Below are 24,023 nucleotides of genomic sequence, written 5' to 3'. Positions count from 1 at the left end.
CTGCTGCACCTTAAGAAGATTATTTTCTATATATAAATCTTCGATTTCTGTTCTCCACGGAATCTTCCATGAATCTGTCATGGAAACTGAATGAAGATTGACGTAGAGTGAAATATTAATTTGGAGAAAATGAAGCCAAGATTTAAGGCGGAAAATTTCGCTGATTATTTCACCTCTGCTTCTGCACTTCAGATCTTTCACGAATATTCTCCTTCTATTTATATTCGCGAAATCTCACGTAATCGGAGGAAACACGTATTATCGGGATGAAACAAAAGAAGAAAAAGACACGAAGTCAAATACCTCGGTACGAAGGGATTATAGCACCAAAACTCAGTCACGAAAGAAACAAGCAGTTACAAGAACTCTCCCATAATGAATACAATGCTTTACGTAAGGTGGCACGCACACATGGGAAAAATTTCAAAAAACACGTCGGTTTCTTTGTTAATGTCTAATAATAAGACATCAAATTCCTTAAAAAAGAGAAAAGGAGAACAAAAAGATGAAATCTTCATTCTTAAAAATTTGGAATGGTTTCATCGGAGAAAAAAGTTTATGAACTAAACGACTGAATCAATACAAAGAAATACATGATTAGAGGAACAAAGTTAACGATTACTTTTACCTTATAAATGGAAAGGAAAATTTCTTCTTTTACACTGTAACAAAATACTTCGAAAAATGTTACGGCTGATTCATGTAATTAACTTCGCTATTATTCGCCTCAACGAAGCTGAACGAATGGCAAAAGAGAAAGATCTCGTTGCCTGTTTCAATTTTACAAGTTGTTTGAACAATGAACGTGGAAGACATTTGATACTGAGAAAATCAAACAATACATACTTTTCCAACATTACTATATGCGTAATTTATTAAAGGTAATAACGAGATAATTAAAACAAGCAACAGTAAATCTCCGGACGTGATATATATTTCCATGATATCGACAAAATCAATAATAATACATACTTGCTTACCGCTGTACATACGTGCAATTTAATGTAAAAATAATAAAGAAACAACTAAAACAAACATCTCATCCTATATACCGCGACAAATTTTCTGTTGTTAGATCATACTTTAATATAGGTTTCTTCTTTGTAAAAGATAACTTGTACAATTTCAATAAACATTTCAGCCGTTGAAATGATTAAAACGAACCAAGTTTTTCACAAAAATTGTCAAATTTGACTTATTTGATTTCAACTGAGTCTCTAACGACATATTATAACGTTTGACTTGACTATAAGCAATCATATAAAGATAAAAGAAAGGAAAGAGATCTCTTCTCCAAAAATTCTCCAGTTTCAATAGTATATCCGAGAGCTATCACGAATTGTTTTAACTTAATCATTAAACTAACGATCGAAAAGTCAATTGAAACCTGTAATCGTCTGTCCAAGTTTCTCGCAAGACAGCCATTAAATGATTTCAACATCTTGATAAGATAATAGAGTAGAACTATCCAGCCGACATGCCGAAAGACTATTAGTTATAACGTAACAGTTTAGCGTAAGATTAATGATTGTAAAGCAAACTTTGTGCCGGAGATAGGAGGCAAGTAAAGGACACGAAGAAAACGTAAGAAGATCAATGTCTTCTTTCAGGTTTTGCGTAATTTAGGTTTTTCTATTATCGACTTTGTACCTTGCTCTACATAAAAGTCGACGAATAAAGATTTTCGTTTAATCAACCAGTCTTACCTTCCAAAGCAGCCTTACGATCTTTACTTTCCCGATTCAACTTCATTGGGAAAAGTAATCTGTTTCTCGTAACACGCAGCCAGTGTTTGTGATAATATCTGACGACTCGATTCGTTCATTCGATTGTTACCTTAACGTGATGCTCTCCCGTATCGCCTTGTTAGATTTCGAGTGTGCAAAGGTGAACAAAATAACCGGAAATGAACGTGTGACTTAATGAAAAGAACCGCAGCTCCCCTCTGCGATTGTTTAATCACGATTATAATTCCGATAATAATACTTATTACCGTACACGTATTACCAATGTTATCTTGTCTCTTTAATTGGCAAAAACCATACCCGCTCAGCTTATCTTGACGTATTTAAAGCAAGGTTTTAATATATTTAACATCAAAAAGGAGTGGTAAAAATGGTAAATTATTGAAAATTAATATCACGTTTAAAGAGGGATTTTATGAAAGTATTCATATTTATATTCGTACGTGTATTTAATAAGAGACATCGATTCACGATTATTATTAGATTGCGGATTTTTATACATTTATAAGACATTTACATTTGGAAAGATCCGCAGAATACAATATAACATGCAAAGATATATAAAACATCGAAAGTGAAATATCTGTTGTAATATTTATGTTATTTATGTTCCATTTCTTTATTTACCTTATTATCTTCATAGGAACTTGAATCTCCATGAACACCTGGAGTTTAATTATTAGAAATGTTTAATTAAACTTGAAAATTACATTCAGTAATATTAAAAATATAGAATATTAGATAAATATTAGGAATTGTTGAAAGTGAAGTTATATCATTTCTAAAGACAATTTTTAAATAGAGTATATACATATATATATTCATTTATTCATCGAATTTTCTCATTTTTCATTAAATGTTCCACATAATAACACGGTCATTTTCGCACCTATTCTTCGGTTACTAAAGACGATACTTACTGTCGTTCGAGAAACTAGAAGGTTACCAGTTACTCCTGAAATAATTGCCTCCTTTGAATTAGCATTACAAAAGAGGAAGGCGGTACGTATGCGAGTACGCGCTCGTTAAGACGCCAAGTTTTATTTCGCTATCTGCCGGCTATTGTTTCAACATCACTATCCGCCCGTGCCCTGCAGTAAGCTTCCCTTCTGCTATAGCGATGGTATAGGGATCGATCGCTGAAAATTCAAAATACTCCTTTATTAGATGAAGTCAAGTCAATCAAGTCGGAGTTTCGACGAGAATTATAATAATTAGGAATTATCTAGGACGGGGGATAATCGTTGCGAGACCGTGGACTCGTCCCATAATGCAGGGAACTTTTTAATAGAATTATGTTTGCAATAGTTATCCTTCTCGTTTCGTTAGAACACGTACAATTTTAATAATACTCCGATGAGCGATAATCGTGCTCAAGAGAGTTAGTTAAAAGTTTCTATCGATACTTTGTTAATTCCGCTGCGGTTCTAAAATTTCTATGTTTCAATTTTACTTTTACTTCAACGATATTTAATATTTTAATCTACTAATCGGGAGAAGTAAGTTAACTTGACACGCGAAATGCTTAATTTTTTGGATACGATAATATTTTTATTTAATGACTCCCTATCTTTTTACGTGCCGTTTCATTTTTGGTAGAAATGAATTACATCGTACTTATACTTGCAGCAATTAAAATTAATTTAGTTGAACTTGATTTAATAACCAATAACTTGAGTAAAACTTTGACATAAAATTGAAACGAAAAATCGTTCCAACGACGATTCCTTCGTATCTCAATTTCAAACATTTTTGTTCTAATGATAGAAAAACGTAATTGGATCGGAAATGATTGAAGGGACGCAACGGTGTTAGTGCACGTACATTACGAAGTGCAAATTGATTTTTCAACTTCCTACTGCCAACGAGAAGAAAGAAAAGCAAAAATAAATTCGAGTTACTATTTGTTAACGTGATATCGTATTCGTTATTGAACATCCTGGTAATTGAAATCAAAACTATACACAACTCCTAACGCGTTACGAATGATCGTTATATATGGTTCGTTATATCGTTATATAAGTAGACTGCGGATGTTTAAGTACTTATGCGCAATTTAAATATGCAAAAATGCACAGACTGCACGTTTAAAATAAAGCAATATCTAATCTTCTGTTTAGATTCCACTTCCTTAATCTATAATCACAAAAATCTGAATTTACATAGTTATTCGTAATCTACGGTATCTCTTATTAGTCACTGTAGTCTTGAAAAATGAAAGAATTAAGAAATGACAGATAAAAACGTTTTAACAAAAGAAGATAGTTTATCGTACGCCATAATGGAAGAGGAACGAAGTTCCGTTAAAATGATTGTTCGACACGGTCCTAGGAATTCGTGGCGATCGTTAAACAGCCAATATCAATTAACTGAAAGGAAGCAATAAGCTACGAATCCGGTTATCGACAGGGTGAAACGATAACGAGCCGGATTCATATCGAATGAGAGAGGAGTCCGCACGTCGCAAACCGAGAGAGAGTGAAAGTACTTCGTTATAATACTCATCGCGGTTTGCCCAAAGGATTAACCATAAATTGCGCGTCGCATCAAATGCCAACCAGCAACTTAATGACTACCGTAATCATTTTGAAAGTCCGGTGAATCGGTGAACCGTGAGAATGAACAAGATATTCTCTACCGTCTTCTTGGTTGCGTCACCCGCCACGACGACAAAGACGAAGAGGAAGATGAAGAGAGGAGTAAAACGAGCACGTTGGGGCTATCTGTTTCTTCCGACAACGAGGCTGGCATGTTTCATGTTCGATTGAATGTCACTGAGCCACGGCCGATATTGTGACGTGGTGTTTCCACTCGTCGCGGATTGCGGCGTAATGGAAACCCCATTACCACGGCCAGGGATTTGATTAGGATAATCGCTTTCACGGGTGATCACGAGCTACGTTCGCGCACGAGTCCTTCGCCGATCGTATCATCGCGATCGAACGGGCCGTTTTCTTCTAGTAAATTCGAATTGGCCGTTTATCATTGATTTACGTGTAAGTGAGATGAGCGTGAAAGGATCGTGAAATATTATCGAGGATAATTTATTTGCCACTTATTTTCTGTTTTTTTTTTTGTTTCTTGTTCCTTTTTTTTTTTAGTTGGAGGACAATATTTGATTGATCTTATCAGATAGGAATTTATTGAAGAAACGATAACTGCTTTTTTAGTTTTCTGGAAAATACATAGAATGTACGTAATATATGCGGTCTGTAGGAAGTAGTTTATGCTTAACAAACAGATTGCGGATATTCATGCAAATTTATGTTTTTATGAGTATAGATGAGGAAATGGAATATTATAAAGAACACTATACTTAATATCATGATGAATCGCGTATCATTGCAGTATTAATCGAAAGGTTTTGTATATCAGATAAATTTTCTATGACGAGTATTCGAATATTTTATTCCCGGCGAGATAATAATAAATAAGAAATTTGTATCTGATATAAATAGATTATTTTATTACGTACTATGTTCATATTTTTAGCGACTACTCCATAGAATTTTAATATTCTTATCTTATTCTTCGTTTCTAGCTGCTTTCTTCTCATATATTTTATTATTATCTTTTATTGTTATGTATATATTATTATCTGTTTCAATCGTATTTTTTCGTAAATTTGTTTGCAAATTAAAGGTACTTAAATTTTCTATTAATTATAGACCTAATAAAAAAATAATAATAAAATAGTAATAAAAATTATTACCATCGAAGATTTTATTAAGATAATAATAACTCCATGAGCAATTATAAAATGTGTTTCTACATAAATCTTACGAGATTATTATCACGATTAAGCGAGGTTCTTGGTATTTTATTTATTCTCGTTAATAGTTCACGAGAATGTATAAGCCTTATGTATAGTATGAAATATAAGCGATTAAATGTCATCTCTTTACTTAAAGCTTCGTTTTATGAAAACCTTTATTGTTAGAACCGTATCTTATGAAATTTTAATTTGAAACTAAACTATTAGTTTAGATTCTAAAATAATTTTTACTTAAACATTTTTAATAGAAGGTATTGATCGAATTGTATAATAACTGCTTGTTATTAAGTATAGAGAGATGTTCTTTCAGCGCCGAAATAGCTCAGTTGGGAGAGCGTTAGACTGAAGATCTAAATGTCCCTGGTTCGATCCCGGGTTTCGGCAGTGGCTTTATTTTTTCTCTTGAAGATTTGAGCTTTTATTATATTTTTATTTTTCTATATCGTTTTTTAATATATCTAGAAATAACTAGAATATCTAGAATATTTGTAGTATAATCTGTTTATTTATTTTGATTTTATAGATAGCAACATTATTATTTCTTATCTGTGTATATGGCATCCGTATATTGTATATGTATTGAATTGAGTAATAAGTTTGCTTTAGCGAAAAATAGCTTTTCACCACGTATATATTGCAAAGAATTATATAATAAATTAAGAATGTAGAAATATGTACGTGTGAATTTTTTGATGAAAGACAAAATAAGATAAATTTATAAAGAAATGGGATAAACAAAATCTCTTTAACTATATAGATAGATTTCATATGAAATTAATAACACTTGACGTGTTTTCTTAAGAAATTGTGACCGAACTTATTACTCATTATAATACTTCATATCTTTCTAATTACGAAGAAATTCGATTGATCTGAGATAACAAAAAGAGATATACAAGTATCAAAGAATTTGCTTATATCTTGTTACAGAATCATGAACAAGAATTTATCGAGAATGGCATATCTCGAAGTAATCATATTTTTATGTAAGTATGATTAGAGTACCTCTCGATTTCTCTCAATATGTTTTAATCTACATACGTTTATATATGTATAACTTTTATTACAAGGATGTTACGTTAGCATTATTGAATGTCAAAACACGGAAAATGAAATATCATTTTTCGAGGAATTGATAATAAATTTCGTTTCTGAATATTTGAAGTTTACGTGTCGCTCGGTTTTTCAGGTTCAATGGTCACTTTCATGGTCAGCAACTGCGAAGCAGAGGTGACTATGATCGCTCATTAACGTTTCTAGCTTCTACCGTGTAAAATAACAATACATATCTACATTCAATGTCTTCTATTCACACTGCTATTACTACGAAAGAAGTCATAAAAATGTGTTAAAAAAAGTAGCAAAGTATTTTCAAATATTCTAAGACTACTTGTCATACAAGAATTATTATTAGACTATGGATATTTATGCGAATGCATATATTTTAAATAATAGTTAGAGATGCTATACTCGGAAGCTCTCGAAACTAAAAAACTTTCGAGTCCTTGAAAATCAAGATTTTTAATTAATCAATTTTTGTTTAATTCTAAGATGATTTAAGAGATCTGTTTCATCTATTAAGTATTATATCGAGTATTTTACTTTGGATATTCCATGTATATTATACATTTTACGAATTTTTATGAATATTACGTTGCTTTAATTAATATAGATAATTAACTGATTCATATGCAAGTATACTAACGTAATTATAATATTTATAGTGTTACAATCTTATGCAGCGTATTATTATGTACATTCAAATTTCCCATAAACAATAAATGCATAAAAATCCTCAGTCTAATTATTATACACTTAACACGCATTAATATTTTGTATAATTTCATTACGAATTGCTTTCACTTCTAGTCAGAAACTAGTAACAAAAAAGCAAATCTGCCAGAACTTTCGTCAGAGTTGGATTTATCCAGTATAGAAGCATCCATAGAGAACGAGGAATCGTTGAAAAAAATAGTGAAAAGGCTGGCATCTGAGAAGAATGGCGAGTACCAAATTTATCAAGGTTTCTAAGCCATATTCTTATTAACACCGAAAGTACACTTCTTAACCCTCTTCCGTTCTGTCTCTAAAATATTTTCTTCGCCTTTCTTTCCCAGTCTTCTTCGGCAATGTGGATCTTCTCAAGGAATGGCTCAAAGGAGCGGGTATTATTAATAATACTGCATAAGTACACCAGCCGCTTTCTCTTTCAGCTTCCTCTATCCCAATAGAATAAATCGCATGCATCTAGTTAATATCCTTTGTAACTGACCAATGTGACAACTAATACCGTGGATCACCAAGAAATCGATCTCGATCGATGGAAAAAGAAAAGAAAATCAGATTATCAATTAATACTGACTTTCATGTCTTGTAATAGAGTCTTGTAATGACATGTATGTATACTAGGGTGTTTGGAAAATTTGTAGCAAAATTAGAGGAAAAGTTTCAAGATTATGAATTAATTAAAAAAGAAAATGTTTTATAAGAACAAAAATAAATGATTGTGATAATATGCTATAGGCGGTAGAATCGTTTTGAATGACACGAAATAAAACATTTTTCAAGCAACTATAAGAAGCTTTAAATGCATGTAAAAGAATTAACTCGCATGACTTAATGGAATCCCTGCACACTTTTTTAAATTTTTCATCGTATTCACGAACTATGAAGGAAAAAGGAAAAATAAATAAAGTAGAAATTTCGCTGTTGGAAATTAAAACGTCAGTGAATTTTTAAAAGGGAACGATCAAGTCGTACAATGAAACATGATCTTATAATTTAGGGGTGACAGGACAGCCAGGAGTGGATTTTCCAGCTCTCACGACAATTCCAGCCACTTCATTCAGCTGTCGCGGTCTGAAAGGTGGTTACTACGCTGACTTGGAGACGAATTGTCAAGTAAGTAACAAATGGTTTAATATATATCTTGCCGCAATATAATTACTTTAATCAAACGCGTGATTCATCGTTACGACATCGCGATATCTCGTCTCGCGATAGCGCAATCGAGCAAACTGATGAATAGACCATTTAACTCGTGAAACTTTCTCCTAAAAATTGTCTTTACCAACAACATCAAATTGTTTGAAATTAAAAAAAAAAAGAAAAGATTACGAAATAGACAACCAAGTAAAAATACATTTTTTAAATGAAGGAAATTTAATTAAAAGTATCGATGACCTTAAACACGTTTAAAATAGAATAAAAATTCAAAACAAGAGATAATAATGACGTATGATTATGTTTGGTAATCAAATGAGTCAGGCAGCCGATGCGACTATGAGATACAAGATATTGTACATTGCGAATATATATAATTATGTATTGTGTGTCAATATATACTCTTTTTGAGGAATAAATAATTGCAGAAACTGGGTTTTTCACTTCCATTATTGCAGATTGCTTATTTTTGTAAAACCTTATCGGATTTAAGAAAATAACGTGTTATAATTGTCATCGTTGCGCGTTTGATGTGGCCTTCATATTAAATTTTATTTCTTAAAAGAAAGATTAAGAAAATTGTTAGTTCTTATATTCTCATTCATATTCTCATATTTTTTGGCCGCCGAACTACACAGACTCCGTTGATATAAATGATTCCGTAATGGTACACAATGAACAAAAATTAAACAATGAATTATCACGATGAACATTTCTCTGTTCAGGTATTCCATATCTGCGACAACGGGCGAAAAATCTCATTTCTTTGTCCGAACGGCACCATCTTTCAACAATCGCAGCTAATTTGCGATTGGTGGTTCAAGGTGGACTGTAGCAAATCCGCGGAACTGTACGAGCAAAGTAGCGAGCAGTTATTTGAAGAAGAACGAAGACGGGCCGAGTCTCGAAAATCGAAATTGGACTATCCACAGTCGATCGAATCAGGCGCGCAACAAGACTATTACGATGTTCAGAATCTCAGTTACGATGGTAAGCAGAACGGAAGGATTAAACCGTACGAAGAGCCTCCGCAAGAAAATCAGGTCCAACCAAACAGAGAAAGGATCAAGTCCTCTCGACACTTTGACTCTGGCAACAATTTCAGTCAAGAATCAAACTCACAAAGAGACGGTAACCAGCTGTTTGGTGGCAATGGATTTCACTCGAACAATCAACCTTCCAACTTGAAACAGCAATTCAATCAATTTACAAGAAACACCGACGAAGGGAACGTGAATAGATATTCGACGACCAGTCAAGATCATTATAGCACCCCGAAAAAGGCTCAAAATTACTACGTTACGAACAGAAACTCGAATAGTCAACGTGATGACAAAGGAGCTCTGAAAAGATTGAAGTTTAAAGGTCTGAATAGGACTAACTCTACTTCTTCGCAAAGGGCCACGCCAGCTTATACAGAGTCAACTACATTCAGAGGAAGTAATACAAGCCCCGTGAAAGAGTCTCAGCAATTTGCAGAAAGCGCAGCATTCGTTGGCAATCGTGGGAATCGGTTCAACGAAAACACTGGAAATACGCACCAGTATTACTATCAATTGTACATTAATCGTGATTCTACTACGAGAAATTCTATTTATGATTCGACCACGTGGAGACGGGATAATGAAAACGACGTATCCACACAAAGGAACGATTATCCGTCGTTTACAGACACGACGTCTACTTATTATGAGACAACGACGCAGTATTCGACGGTCACTGCTACTCCTCCGTGTAACGACGAGATTACCACCGAAAGTAGTCTTCTAACGAATCCATCTACTTATTCTGATACTCAACCGATCACCGAATCGCTTCTGTTTGCTAATAGCAACTACGAGTATCGTGGAAACGCGAAGACTATAGGAACTAACGTTCGAAGCAGCTTCGTTGACAAGAATTATTACGATGGTAACGATAATAGGGATAATAATAGAGCAACTATCGGGAACACAGGAACAGTTCCTCCTACGACTCGTTCCTACGTGACCACAGATGTCTATCGTCAAAACACTATAACACCGAGTTCTTCGCAGCAGAGATATACTACAAGCTACTTTTCTCCCACACCAACTGCATCTTTTCGTAGCAGCAGTTTTGGACGCAGCACAGAGAGACCAGCGGCTCGAACCACGATCGATAGCCAGTCTAATAGGTTAAACAACGATTCTATACCGACCAACAAGAACCCCTCCACGGTATCTCCAGGCTATCGACAAAATTTGATCAGCACAACCACAGAGAAACCTTTTAGAAGCACTCTGGCTTATCAACAGAACACCGTGACCGAGAAGGATCTGAGTCCTTACGATAGAAGTTTCACGTACAAACAAGGTAAAGTGATGTCTACACTAGGTCCTTATATTCCGTTTACAAGAAACTACGCGTACAGTTCTAGCAGTACCACTTCAAAACCAACTCCATATACTCCCACGGTGCCCACTTATACGACGACTTATACCTCTCCGAGAACTCTGATACCAAAACTGAAATATCCTACACCGACGTCGTCGAGTAAGATTAGGTCGAATGCAGCGCGATTTTCCGAAAGAGAGCACGCGTTGAGTATGCTACACTCTTTGAAGAATCTCGAGCACAGTGTACCTAGTTTGTCGGAGACGTTGAAAGAAAACGAGAGGGCGTCGAACGTTTCCGTCCCTCCAGCTCCTTCGACGTTACACTCTCTGGCTCTCTATTTCTCTACAGTCACAGAGAATTTTGATTCGAACGAAACTACGGATTCCTCTATAAATATAGAGTCTGCAGAGGATGTGGAGGAATCGACACTTTCGAAGAAGAGTAATGGAACGGTCCAAGTGCCGACTAGTCTTCTAACCAGGCACACTATCGATTCGTACACGGAATTATTTAAATTGAACGAAGAGGTGGAGACGAATAATGTGACTACGGAAGATCGTCTGGACAATTCTAACGGTTACAGAGAGGATTATAACGATGATTTAGAGCTCCAACAAAGCGGAGGGTCCTTGGATGATCTTCGAAAGACTAACAGTACTAGACTTCGAGAGCTGGCTCAAGTGTTCACACACGCTCTGTCCGCCTATTTATTGGATCCAGAATCGTTTAAGAAGGTACTAACGGAGATCAGACCGACCGAGCCATCCAAAACTACGGAAGAAAATGATTTATGGAGCACTACTACTCCCTATCTGATCGAAGATAACACTTCCCCGACCAGAGAAAGAGACGAAGTTCTGGACTTCTCCGACGATGGTAACGATGTAAGACAGAAATTAACTACCATTTATCCTACCACCTTTGAACCACCAACCACTACGACCCAAGAGAGCGTTTACGATACTTTTAGCACATCAGCAAGCACTTACTACACTACTCCCAAAGTATTTTCTCAAGACGGGTTTGAGTATAGTACCAACTTGATATCGTTGAGTCCTGTGACTAGCACGTATTTCGAAACTTCCGTTCCCCCAACAGAGAGCACGTACACTTTAGAGCCAAACAGTACACCGTATGATTCGAGCGGATTCTACAATCAGAATAACGAGGTGGACAAAGGAAATGCCGAATCAGCGGTGACAAGTGGCTACGTTTCGTCCGATGACACTGGGAATCAAAATCGCGTTGGGGGTTTCCAGAATAATAGCGTCACGGCTGTCACGGAATCACTCGACAAATTATTCGCTAGCACTCCCATAAGCGATAATTACGTCGTTTCACCGACACCTCCCTCTCCATCTGTGTTCGTGCACATGGTTACCTACAATTGGAACAAAAAGTCGACTAGTAAGAAACCTGAGCAACAATTGAATCCTCCGTTTTTCGACGAACATCCAGAGACGATTCGAAAGGATAATGATAAAACTCTCGGGTCGTTGAGGCATGAAAGTTATTCTAGCACACCTATGTCCACGCATAGCGAAATTCGATCGACTACTTTTGATTCAACCACGAGTTACGAAACCTCTACAAATCAGCCTCATAAAATTCCCCGTCACAAGTCGTTATTAGCCGAACCGAAACCAATTGGAATTTCCCTGCCTACGTTACGAAGCAGTTACATGAAGTTTAGAAATCTTTACAATCGCGTGGACGAGCATAATATCGAGACAACAGAGAAACCTATAACAACCACAGCTGTTGTTACTGAACTAACAACCTCCACTACAAATAGCATAGACACTACGCCTTGCGCAAATGACGATTCGAACGATTCTTTCGAGTCCATAGATCAAAGGGAAGATTCAAAGATATTAGACAGTGACCACTGGACTTCGTCTCCAGCTGTTACTCATTTATGGGAAACTTCGGTGTTCGTCGACCCTCAGAGAATTAATCACGATTTAGAGTCAGACCTTGGCTCCACTGTTACAACAGGAACGTTTAGCGTCACTGATAGTCGAGAAAGAGTAGATTATGAAAACACGCCTTCTCTGGGTGAAGATATATCGAGTAGTTCAGACGAGTCATTCATTAGCGAAGAAGATGTCCTGTTTTCATCGCAGAGATTGTCCAGGGATAAAGATTCACCTACGACATTTTCTCTGCTTCCAACATCGTTTACTTCGTTAACAGCTGAAAACACCGCAACACCGAAGCCAATGATAACCACACGCAGCAGTATCACAACGACCATAACGTCTTCTATCACGTCGACGAAGTCTTTGCCTCATGACACCCTGGTGACTTCTTTATTGCCTTATACAGTTGCGACGACTAAGTTAAATGGAACAGAGAACGAAATTGCTGAGAAACTGTTCGGTAAATTAAACGATTCGAGTACTAACACGTTGATGAGGGTGATGAAACAGGCGGATAACAACGAGACTGTTCGACAACTTGTTCTACTTTTAATACGACACTGCAGCGATCCAGCGAATAAAACGTTGCAACGTGAAAGGGAAGAATTGCTAAACGCGTTGCTTAGATTGCCCGTGAACGAATTTTCATCGGAGGAATCGAAGAACGCGGTGGCCGGAATTAATCAGCTTAGTCTGCCTGCTGTTAGGTCGATTAATTACGCAAAAAGTGCCTCGACCGCTCCATTAGTCACGGATCCACCGGTGACCACATTTAGGAGTAGAAAGAGCCGCAAGTTTCGAACAACTACGGAAAATTCGGCGAACATCGTGAGACGATCGGAGAAGACCGCGACGTTGGATGAAAATAATTCTTTGCAGGAGAACGAGACTGTTGCGTCGGATAACAGGGCGCTGGAACTTCTCAGATCGTTGTACACGATAGCTACCAAATGGGGGTGAAAATTCAAGAGCTGAGATTTAAGTTGCAAGGATCGTTTAGCGTTGACAGGCTCTGAAGATTAGAAATCCCTTCCGAAACGTGTCTTTTTGAGAAAACAGAAACTACTTTTTCGTATTACTATAGTTTGTATTGAATGAATCGATGAAGTTCAGATGAAGAACGATATGCTAGAGAATTATTGATTGATTTTATAGACAGACTATCATAATTCGATCAATTAACTTGTATTATCTAATCGTATAACAAATCAATTTTCTTTCTTTGCTAGTGTAATGTTATATGTCGAATAACTTTTGTTCAGAGAATTTTTCAAATTGATTAGAAAATTAAATTGCATTGATACGAGAGTGGAAGGTGTCTATGGGTGATGGGAATGCAACACGTACGTAGTTAATACGACGGAAATATCTTTCCTTTCAATTTTCTATACGCACGAAACTCTTTACTGTTAAAAAGTTAAGCTTTGTTCAGATTGGTCAAATTACATGAATTCGAGCAATTTAAATTCGTGTAACTTGTTAGCTCTTTACTAGCGTGTAATTTACTCGAGTTGAAATATCCTTATAATTTTCTATGCTTATCCTCGTCAGCCGACTCGATTTGAAATAATCTGAAGTATCTATATGCTACACGAATATAAAATTCTGATTAATCGTTTCCACGGTACTTTAAATAAAATCGACTTTAGATTATACCTCGGATTAAAACTTTCGCATGAAACCAACAAGTATCTTAATATGTATCAACAAGATTGTAATTACTTCCTTTTTATTCTTATTTTATAATAAAAATATCCTACCTAGTGTTAGGTGTTCCCTTGAAATTAGATTACTCGAGTTCAAGCGGCTTGAATTCACGTAACTTGACTAATGTGAATGAAGCTTTACGGTGTTAGTGATCGACGAAACGACTCCCGATTAATTTCATTTGAATCACGCGTCGCGGGCGAACGAGTCCGCGGGAATAATGAAATTCTTTGGAACTCATTCGTTAGGTTGTAAATTAAAATACATATATACAATTGCACCTGATCGTTAACAGTATTACATCGCGTACAAGTACACTGTATTATAATCGTTGTACACCCTACGTTGAATAAATAAGAATTTCGATGTTCTATAATAGATTTAACGATTTACCTTTATGAGAAATACGAACTATACATCTATATCTGTGCTGAAATGGTTTCAATGGTTTGCGAAATTTTAAATCATTAAGGACCAACATTGCGTCAACGTACTTTCAATTATTCTAACGAATTTATATCACAGAATTCTATTTTTTAACACAGCAATTACGAAAGAACATTCCAAAGACTTGCAAAATATTTTCTTTGTATAGTATTTCTTCTTCTATCTAGATCCTACATTTTGATAAAGTTTGAAGAAGTTGAAATATTACATGATAATACTAGGAGTTATCTCCTTTCTAAGTCATGAAGACTGATTTCATCTCTCTAATTTACACAATGGACTTTTGTCAAGTATTTGCACACCTGGCTCATAGAAAATTTTTGTGAATATATTATGTGTTATAACAAACTTTATCTTTTATTAGCATTATAATAAGACACGATTATCATAATTATAATAGTAAAATATATCTTCAAATGTATATAAAAGTTACAGGATTTTTATTGCAAATACGTGTTTACTAAAAAAATTAGCATACAGTATGATTAGTTGCCTAAAACATATAATTAGTACTAAAAATATTTGCTACAAATATCTTGTAACTTGTATGCAAATTTTCAGACTTGTTTCAAACTTCATCAATGTGATCAGGATAGCTGTATCACATCGCCTATACTTCATATACGACTTTTCACATAACGCACATGATACATTCAGAAAAAGTTTTTATAAATATTCAAACATCTTCACACGCCATTGTACCTTGATAAAACAATCTTTATTTATGCTTTGTAATAATCCTACATTTCGCTTGGTCCTTAATGTATTAATCACTTGGAGGAAAATGTGGAAACTTATATCGTAAACTTAGATTACATGGAATCGCTTTGAATCTTGGTGCTGGTGTATTTCTTTGCATCTGGATATCTTAAAGAGTAACGACCTTAAAGATACGAGGCCCTTGTTAGACGTATTTAACCGTTCACAGTATTCGTCCAAAATATTTTTATTTCGTTCAGAAAACATTTTTTGTTTCTTTACATTTTTTACAAAAAACATATAATTAATACATCTTACGTTTATCTGCCATCAACGGTTTCTACTTTATTCCAAGATCGCCTACACTCGGTTTTAATAACTATACTTCGCTTTGAAGAGTATTCAAATCGACGCTTATCACATAATTACCGGCCAATAATCCGAGCTGGTCTGGTAGATATTATCGACATTGTGTAAAATAACATTTGTACAGAATGTGAATAAATAAAAGAGGGTTTTGTTAATGTTTACCCCCTATCGTTCTTTCCTTCTCGATGACACACATTGGATATGCTAGAAATTTAGCGGTTCGGACACTTAATTAAAGTTCATCTTTGAGGCTTGAAAATATAATTGATAAATTTCTCTACCAGACAGAGGTATGATTCAAGGTAAGCAATATTTGAATTATTTTCAATAATTTAATATTACGATATTGATTTAAGTTATCCGTAAAATTAGCTTCAAAATCAAGTTCAAAGACGATTTTGATAACATGAGATTAATTTACGACTTTAAAACTGTTTGCTTAAGAAATGGGAAACGTAACTTAGCTCGTGTTCTTGCCCTGCAGTCTTTAAATACCAACTTTTCTATTAAAAAGTTTCGATATTTTGTAGACTATTTAGTTACTAAATTTCGTTTACGAATCATTATACATTAATTTATTAACCCTGCTGCGGCCCTTTAATTTTCCACCTATGAATCTCGCTGTACTTTCAATCCGAAAAGAGGAATTTTAATGTTTTGAAGAAATCTTTAATGTAAGTGCAAATGTTACAAAAACATCGCACATAGCAATAAGAAATTTTCTAACGATAAAAAAATACGATTGCATCGGATATAACGCAGCAAATGTAGCAGATCATCTAAGGTATCACGCACGATTAAATTGGATGGAAAATCGGAAAAATGGAACTGATGATATACAACGTAGTCTCCGTAACATAATCCAATTCTACTACACGAATATCCTCCAGGTATGTGTAACACGTATAAGGCATGTCTCAGTGGGACGTGTACGTGATGTTAAGGATAGGATTAATAAATGACAGGTTTATGACAGGTTCACTCTTGTTACTCGGAGCCTTCACGACAGCTTTTTTGTTCTCGTTGTTTCCTATCCAAACCTGCTCCTCGATCCAATCTAAATAAGGATATATCGCCGTATAGACGCCGGGTTTGGAGCTACCACAAGCTTGTCCGAAAGCCGTAATTCCAACTACTTTAACGCCTTGCTGGCTGAATAGTAAGAGTGGACCTCCGCTATCTCCTAGACAGGCATCTGCTGCCCTCGTGAGATTCGTGTCCACGGCACAAATCATGCTGTCGTCGATGCCATTGGGTAATTTTGAAAATCCTACGTAGTCTTTAGTACATTCTTCTCTATCCACGAGTCTGTAATTTCGAACGAGTTAAGACATTTTGGTGCTTCTCTCGGGCTAGAGAATTATAATCTGAATTTTAGAAATTATATGACTGATAATGTAATAATAATAATAATAGTAATAAAATAATTAATAATATATATAATTTATAATAAAATATAATAATAAAATAATTTAGCAACAAAATTTAAATTACGGCGACGAATGGGAGAAGACGCTTTAAACTTAGCTGCGTCACATTTCCTACAGGTTTCATCAACGATTCAAAATGCGAATATGTAAAAATATTATTTCAAAAGAAATAATATCGAAGCGGAAAACTTCAGAAACAACATTAAATTTTATGGCTCGATAAAATCTCGAAATTCTAGAAATTGTGCTTAAGCGGTTACGGTTAAAATAATAAATTTATGATACCTGAGAGCGGGTGTCCTCATCAAATTGATGGAGTTTGGCTCCAAACTGCTGAAGTCTGTAGCACCCCAACCAATCACTATTAAGGACATTTTCGGTGTCATGCTCAATGTATTTAAGAATTGGGTTTGAAGGCAGACAGGATAAACCGCACTGGAAAGTAGTACCTCTGTTTTCAACTTCAGAATGGCAACATCGTTATAATTTACACTGCGTTTATACTTCGGATGAGATATTATGTCGCTTATCGGGATTCGCTGCACGTTTGCCGCGATATTTATTATGCTTTCGTTTCCTACTCGTACCTGGGACAGTGGGTAAAAGTTCATTAAAGAAATCCGTTAACGTTATCTAACGGTAATTCGTAAGATAATAATCTTATCTTTCTTTTTTTCAAGAGAAATTTTCACATACGTCGTAGGGAAGTTACTTGTTACAAAACATATACAGAAACATTGCACGAATTACATTAAATTTTGCTGCTTGAGAAACAAAATAAACGTAATCGATGGTAATATACGTGCAATTTAAAATTTTCTTTAACCATATATCGTCAAATTTTTCTCTGATCATGAAGGGAAAAAGCACGGTTGATTTCAATTTCTAGTTCTGATAAACACGCATTAACTTATTTCACAACAATGCAATGACATAAAACGTTAAAGTAGTAAACGAAATAATGTTTAAAAAAAAATGGACAGATACATGATATGTAAATTTTAAATCACACGATATCGTATATTAACGAACAGTAACAAAGTCGTACAACAAGAACGAAGATAGATAAAAGAGTACAGATTTTTATTATTTTTCAAAAAATCATACAAAGATACTCACTTCGACTGGAACTTTTTCGTTTATATTATTCACACAATGTGCTGCTGTTAACACGTGTTCAGTAGAGATCAAGCTACCTCCGCAATCGTAAGTGATAGGTGCTGGATTTTCGGAAAGGTCCGTGTTTACATATCCTAAAGCGACTGCATATGGGAATTCTCCAGGTTTAGCCTCGACTCCGCCGTGTATGTGAAAAGATAGATCGTACAACTGCGAGCTCTGCTCATTGTATTCTTGGCAAGCTAAAAATGAAATGCATTACCACAATAAATGATACAAAGCGAACGAACTTTCGATAAAAATTTTTTAATCCTCTTGGGCAATAATTTGCCAAATAAGCGACAAGTCAAATCACAGATTAATACAGAATTATAACTTCTCTAATTTACTTGTAAAATTTCATTCGTTTTATCGTCAAACATATTAATCTATTTGTAACTCGATAATACTGGCAACTTGTAGCTTGTGACATGGTATTATTATTGATCTTGTTGTTATTTCTGTATTTAGAGGTAGGATCACAATAATTGTTATTTTATTCTTTGGATAAATGTATCACACCGTTCTGAGCCGAAAAATCTTTATCGCACTTTCTTACATGGACTAGGGATAAAAACAAAAGAATATCTTAAACCTATCGATTAAATCTATCGATTATATCTAGAACTATCTTCTAGTTACTATCTATTGTAACTAGCGCATCTGCATATGGATGGCAAGCGTGAACTCACGTTGTCATTTTCAACAGATCTCAATATCATTATTGAAATTTTAACTGGGCTAATAATGTTAGCTGCATTATGCAAAAGAGCCATGGTAATAAATCCGGCAAAATACGTTTCGAGAAGATTAATATGCCTTTAACAACGTTTGTAAGAAAAAGAAAATTTCCAAAATACGTATTCTTTTTGGTAGTACGTGTACTTAATTTTACGCATTGCGCATAAATCCTGAACCAAAAGGAAGGTTAGCCATTTAAATTTTAAATAGAGTATGCAAATCAACTTCGTAGTAGGTGATTTATACGCATATGGTCGCGATATTTTATCAAGGAATTTTTTTCTGACGTATGTTTATGCATTTCGTGTTTCATTTCAGATTCAGATAAAATGCATGCAATTTGATATGTTAAGATAGTAAATTTGTATTATAATCTATTCCTCGCTTTTCGTTCTACATAATTAAAAATTTATGCTATTATTTTATAAAATCCACAGCAATAAATTACGTACACCGCATCTCGTAAATATAAAACTACCCTGAAATTTTCAATTCTTATACAGATACGAGGTACAAGAATACAACGTGACAAAAGACTAGGAGTATACGAAATTGAATAGTTAAACTTAGAAAAGTTATTGTTATTATTTCATTATACAGTATACTGAGTTAAATATTTATATAGTAAGATGAAAATTTCGAACAGAATTTTTACGCTGGTCTTATTATTAATTTATCATTAATTATGAGACAAAACTAAACTGCTTTCTTTACCATTTTCCTTTCTTTCAATGAATACTATAATCTAATCTTTTGGAATAAGGAAAATTGTTTCTCAATACGACTTAAAACATAGTATGCTTTGTTTCTTATCACGTTAACGCACGAGACCAACAGGAAAAAAATAATTAATCAAGCTTTTTGTTTTTCGTAAAGAGGCAATTTTTTTTCAAATGCAATATACTTCGAACCAAACCGATATTACCAAGTCCTATCTTATTATTTTGTTTATACGTGCGTTCTCGCAACTCTTATGAATATTCCAAAATATTAAAAAGGTACATGAGACTAAGTTGTGCCATTACCTTTTTACAACAGTTCTTTTTATCGTTACTTTTCAGACAGCTCACACCTTTTTAACTACTAGAATTATATTATACTCCAGCTATTAGTACATCTGTTCCTGATATTTCCATATGCTCGATCATTGATGTTCTACAGACTCCGATCTACTATATACGCGTACTTTTTACACATACAAGCGATTGTATCTAACACGCGCGTAAATTTTTTTATACCATCCGACCGATATAATTGTGTCATAAATTACTTTCAGATTGTGGATCTTCCGATCTTCCTAGATCTATAAAAATATCTGCGAAGTGTAAACTTCCTACGCAGATTTGTAATGAAAAGAAATTGTCGAGAACTAATTTTGATAAGATCAATTTACTACGTCGAAATAGGTTTTACGGTTCGATTATAATATAAACACGTGGAAGTTTCAGAGACCGACTCGTTATTTACGATAAAAATTAACAGGTTTAAAGGAGCAATGGTGTGACAGAACTATAGAGAAAGTTAACTTCTAATATAAAAATCTGTATAGCCCCGAAGAAAATACATGCTTCGTAGAAAGAGTGATTACGCGCAAAGTATTTTAACCATAGAAAATTATATAATCCAAAGAGCCATACCAATATCAGCTGGACGAGGCGATATCTTCCTCGTGATATTTATGGGACAACAAACGATCTCGATGTCCTTAACGAATCCACATCTTCCCAAAAAAGTTGCATGTCTTCTACCTTCTATTACTTCCTGTATCCTGAAAGGACAGTCGGGTAATTTTCTACATACACCTGGACTACCTTGTTCCATCGTGCACTGGCTCCCTTCTGCGAAGAACAAAAAGAAACCAGAGGTAATATTGCTTTTATTCATCGCGTAACATCCTGTTAGTCTTGTTAACGAGGCAGAATTTCTAGTTTGTATTTAACTCGGCCTCTTCACGCAAACAATTTAATACAAACATTACTCCACATGATCGGTGCGAAATTGCCCGCTAAGAAAGGCTTGACTTTACAATACATAAGAGTGACGTCATAAAAGCATACAAAACGTCTCTGCAATAAGTAAGTGCAGTTGCTCGCGAAATTATTTGAACGCGTGTCACAGAACATTTATCTGTATATATTATCTACGTTATGCAAAAGGTTTTGTATAATGCGCAACACGATGCGACTATCGCGATAACGCTGGTAAAGTTTGAGGCAAGCCTGAAAATTTATATGAAAGCTACGATATATTTATTGCAAACATACATTTCACAAAGATCACGAAATTGTTTAAACAGTGAGATGTCCATTTTACCGATAGGCATAATGGTATCGCTTTTAACGCTAATTATACGTTTGCGATAAACATCTTGTATGTTATACTTTCTTTTATGTACATTTTCGAATTGTTTTCAAAGTTTGCCATAATAATCATGATATCTAGTCGATTTACAAAAATGTGATATAATAAGGGTCCAAACACTTTCGTGAGTTGCTGTAAAATAAATACGTATTTCGTTCGCGTCGTGCAATACAAAATTCGCGTAGATCACTATGTTCGTGTTCGTAATACGACGATATACGTTTTATTGGGACGAAAATGTTCAACCACGGTACATCATAATTCCGGTCGCGATGAAGACAAAGTTGGTAGAATTCAAAACGTGGAAATATTCCTTTTTTTTTCCTTTTCCTCTCTCTAGAAAATCCGAGTTAAGTGAGCGAAGACATAACAACTCTACCGTCTTTCGTGATCGCAGTTTTAAACACTTTTTTAAGCGAGATGATCGTGAATTTTTAAATCGTTCGACGTGAAGACGATTACGACGAGAAGAGAAAAAACACAGACACAGACATAAGTTACACACGAACACGGGATAGATATTTTATTTACCATAGAGTTCTTCTTTGGTCACGGACGTTAAGACGAGGAGTAGGAAGAACAAGGCGTTCGATCGAACGATGCTGCACATTTCTGTAATAACGTACACAAAACTGACACGGCGATGAGAAGTGAAACAAACGATGCCGATAAACCAATCCGCGTGGCGTACAGTTCAAGACTAAACTGATGATCAAGCAAGCACGAGTGATGGCATGAATCAGATAGAAGGGAAAGACTTGAAGAAAGATTCACGCCCATGTGTTTTGGCCTTCCTGGTGGGAAGAACAGGAATAGAGGAAATGACAAAATTAAAAAATCAATGACGAATAAGCGGCAATGTGGCGATGCGATGTACAGCGATTAGCGTATTACGTATTGAACGTTAAATGCCTCTTTATGGACGTCGCGAACCGGATTTGAACAATGTAATTAATGTTGTACGCGGTGATTTACGATTCTTGTAAATTTGCTTTTCCTTCAAAATTCAATAATTCCTCAATGATACTGTAACAACAAATTGCCAATCACCTCGGGACGATGTTATTTGATACAAAGATAAAGCGATCTTGCAAGCAAAGACCTATTTGGAATTATGTCATGACGAAAGTATATTAAGATCGAGATTGATGGTTATTTGAGAAGACACGTGGATAATACGTAGTTGACATTAATTTAACGATGATTCTTGACGTACTGTTAATTACGATAATTGGAGTACAGTTAACGATCACGCAACAATTGATTGCAGTTAAGATAAAAATTCTTACATAATATTAAGTCAGTGAAAATTAATGGACGCTCACAATAGATCTTGACGCAGCCATCAAATAAAATATTTTTTTACGTTTGAAAAGCATAGTTATTGTATAAACATGACAATAACGCAACACTTTTCTTTGTCGTTGGTTCAAGGACCTCTGTCACGAAGCTACCTGAATGATACCTCACCGTTCGCTTCCATTTTGTTCAAGAGTTTATATAGCGTCCAACGTTTCGAATGCTACATGATAATACTTATTATTAGATAATACTTATTGTATTAGATAATACAAATTGTATTTATTTATAATGAAAATTAAATTGACCTATAGCTGAACGATTTTGTTCCAGTCAAAACGAAATATATTCCGTGAAGTACATTTTATCGAAAAAATAATAGTTTCTGTATGAAGAAACTAATAATAATAATAATATATTTATTGCATCGAGATTTAACGTTTACAGTGGTGTGTGAAAGTTCCCGGCATAAATTTTGCACTTTATATTCCAAAAGCGATATCTGAGAAATGTTTACTTATCAAAGGGTATAAGGACAAGCTAAACAAAACGATAAAACAAATAAACCGTTATACAGTTATATAATATTCGCTAAAATTCTTAAAAATATCATTTTTGAAATATAAACGAGGAACTTTTATATATTCTGGATTCGAAATAACTTCTTAATGACTCACTTATATATATATACCTAAGATTATATTTATTTATATTCGACTCTAAATAAACCGAAGGCTGAAGAATTTTGATCGTGTCAAATTAAAATATACTCGGTGAAATATGTTTTATCGAGAAAATAAAACGAACGAAAAAATGAGAAACCCGCGCGCAGAATGCAAAGTTGGGTCATCGTTGGATGACCGTGAATGATAAGCATTTATTTCTGTAACAAAAGCTCGTATACGTAAATGAAGAATTTCAGACAAGTTTTCCTGCTTCTTATCCAAATTTTCTTTTTTCCTTGATATTAAACCCGTAAGACTAATTAAATCTATGATACATTAATCATCAACTATATATAGAAATTATATATGCAATGGCTTGCATTGCTAGCTTGTTCCTTATTCAG

The 24,023-nt window shown here is 34.7% G+C and overlaps 2 protein-coding genes and 1 non-coding gene across 5 annotated transcripts in view; 2 read left to right on the top strand and 1 right to left on the bottom strand.

Annotated features, from left to right (window-relative positions):
• Positions 1-16,655, top strand: part of LOC122566131 (CTTNBP2 N-terminal-like protein) — a 31,537-nt gene extending 14,882 nt beyond the window's left edge. For 2 of the 3 annotated variants that reach the window (XM_043722928.1, XM_043722939.1), the window contains exons 2-7: positions 6,451-6,506; positions 6,710-6,750; positions 7,390-7,543; positions 7,638-7,685; positions 8,306-8,421; positions 9,189-16,655. In XM_043722928.1, the coding sequence (XP_043578863.1) occupies positions 6,451-6,506; positions 6,710-6,750; positions 7,390-7,543; positions 7,638-7,685; positions 8,306-8,421; positions 9,189-13,703 (4,930 nt within the window). In that variant the 3' untranslated portion in view covers positions 13,704-16,655. The remainder of the gene's footprint in view (positions 1-6,450; positions 6,507-6,709; positions 6,751-7,389; positions 7,544-7,637; positions 7,686-8,305; positions 8,422-9,188) is intronic. The other variant, XM_043722949.1, reaches the window with a different exon arrangement.
• Trnaf-gaa lies at positions 5,832-5,904 on the top strand. Its single transcript has one exon. It is a non-coding gene; the product is annotated as a tRNA-Phe (tRNA).
• On the bottom strand, positions 15,828-22,440 carry LOC122566249 (serine protease snake-like). The gene is made up of 5 exons (XM_043723243.1): positions 22,187-22,440; positions 20,932-21,132; positions 18,515-18,756; positions 17,681-17,982; positions 15,828-17,273 (listed from the first exon to the last, which is right to left on the bottom strand). The coding sequence occupies exons 1-5, from the start codon at positions 22,263-22,265 to the stop codon at positions 16,883-16,885; spliced, it is 1,215 nt and encodes a 404-aa protein (XP_043579178.1). The 5' UTR covers positions 22,266-22,440; the 3' UTR covers positions 15,828-16,882.
• Positions 22,441-24,023: the final 1,583 nt, after the last annotated feature.

Source organism: Bombus pyrosoma, linkage group LG1 (genome assembly GCF_014825855.1).
Source record: "Bombus pyrosoma isolate SC7728 linkage group LG1, ASM1482585v1, whole genome shotgun sequence".
NCBI classification, from domain to species: Eukaryota; Metazoa; Arthropoda; class Insecta; order Hymenoptera; family Apidae; genus Bombus; species Bombus pyrosoma.
This window is presented reverse-complemented; position numbering and strand designations above follow the sequence as displayed.

Coding starts and splice junctions, on each gene's coding strand:
- LOC122566249 (XM_043723243.1), bottom strand. CDS start 22,265: ATGTGCAGCATCGTTCGATCGAACGCCTTGTTCTTCCTACTCCTCGTC. Junction 21,133..22,186: donor GACCAAAGAAGAACTCTATG/GTAAATAAAATA, acceptor TGTTCTTCGCAG/AAGGGAGCCAGTGCACGATG. Junction 18,757..20,931: donor GCCTCGTCCAGCTGATATTG/GTATGGCTCTTT, acceptor TTTCATTTTTAG/CTTGCCAAGAATACAATGAG.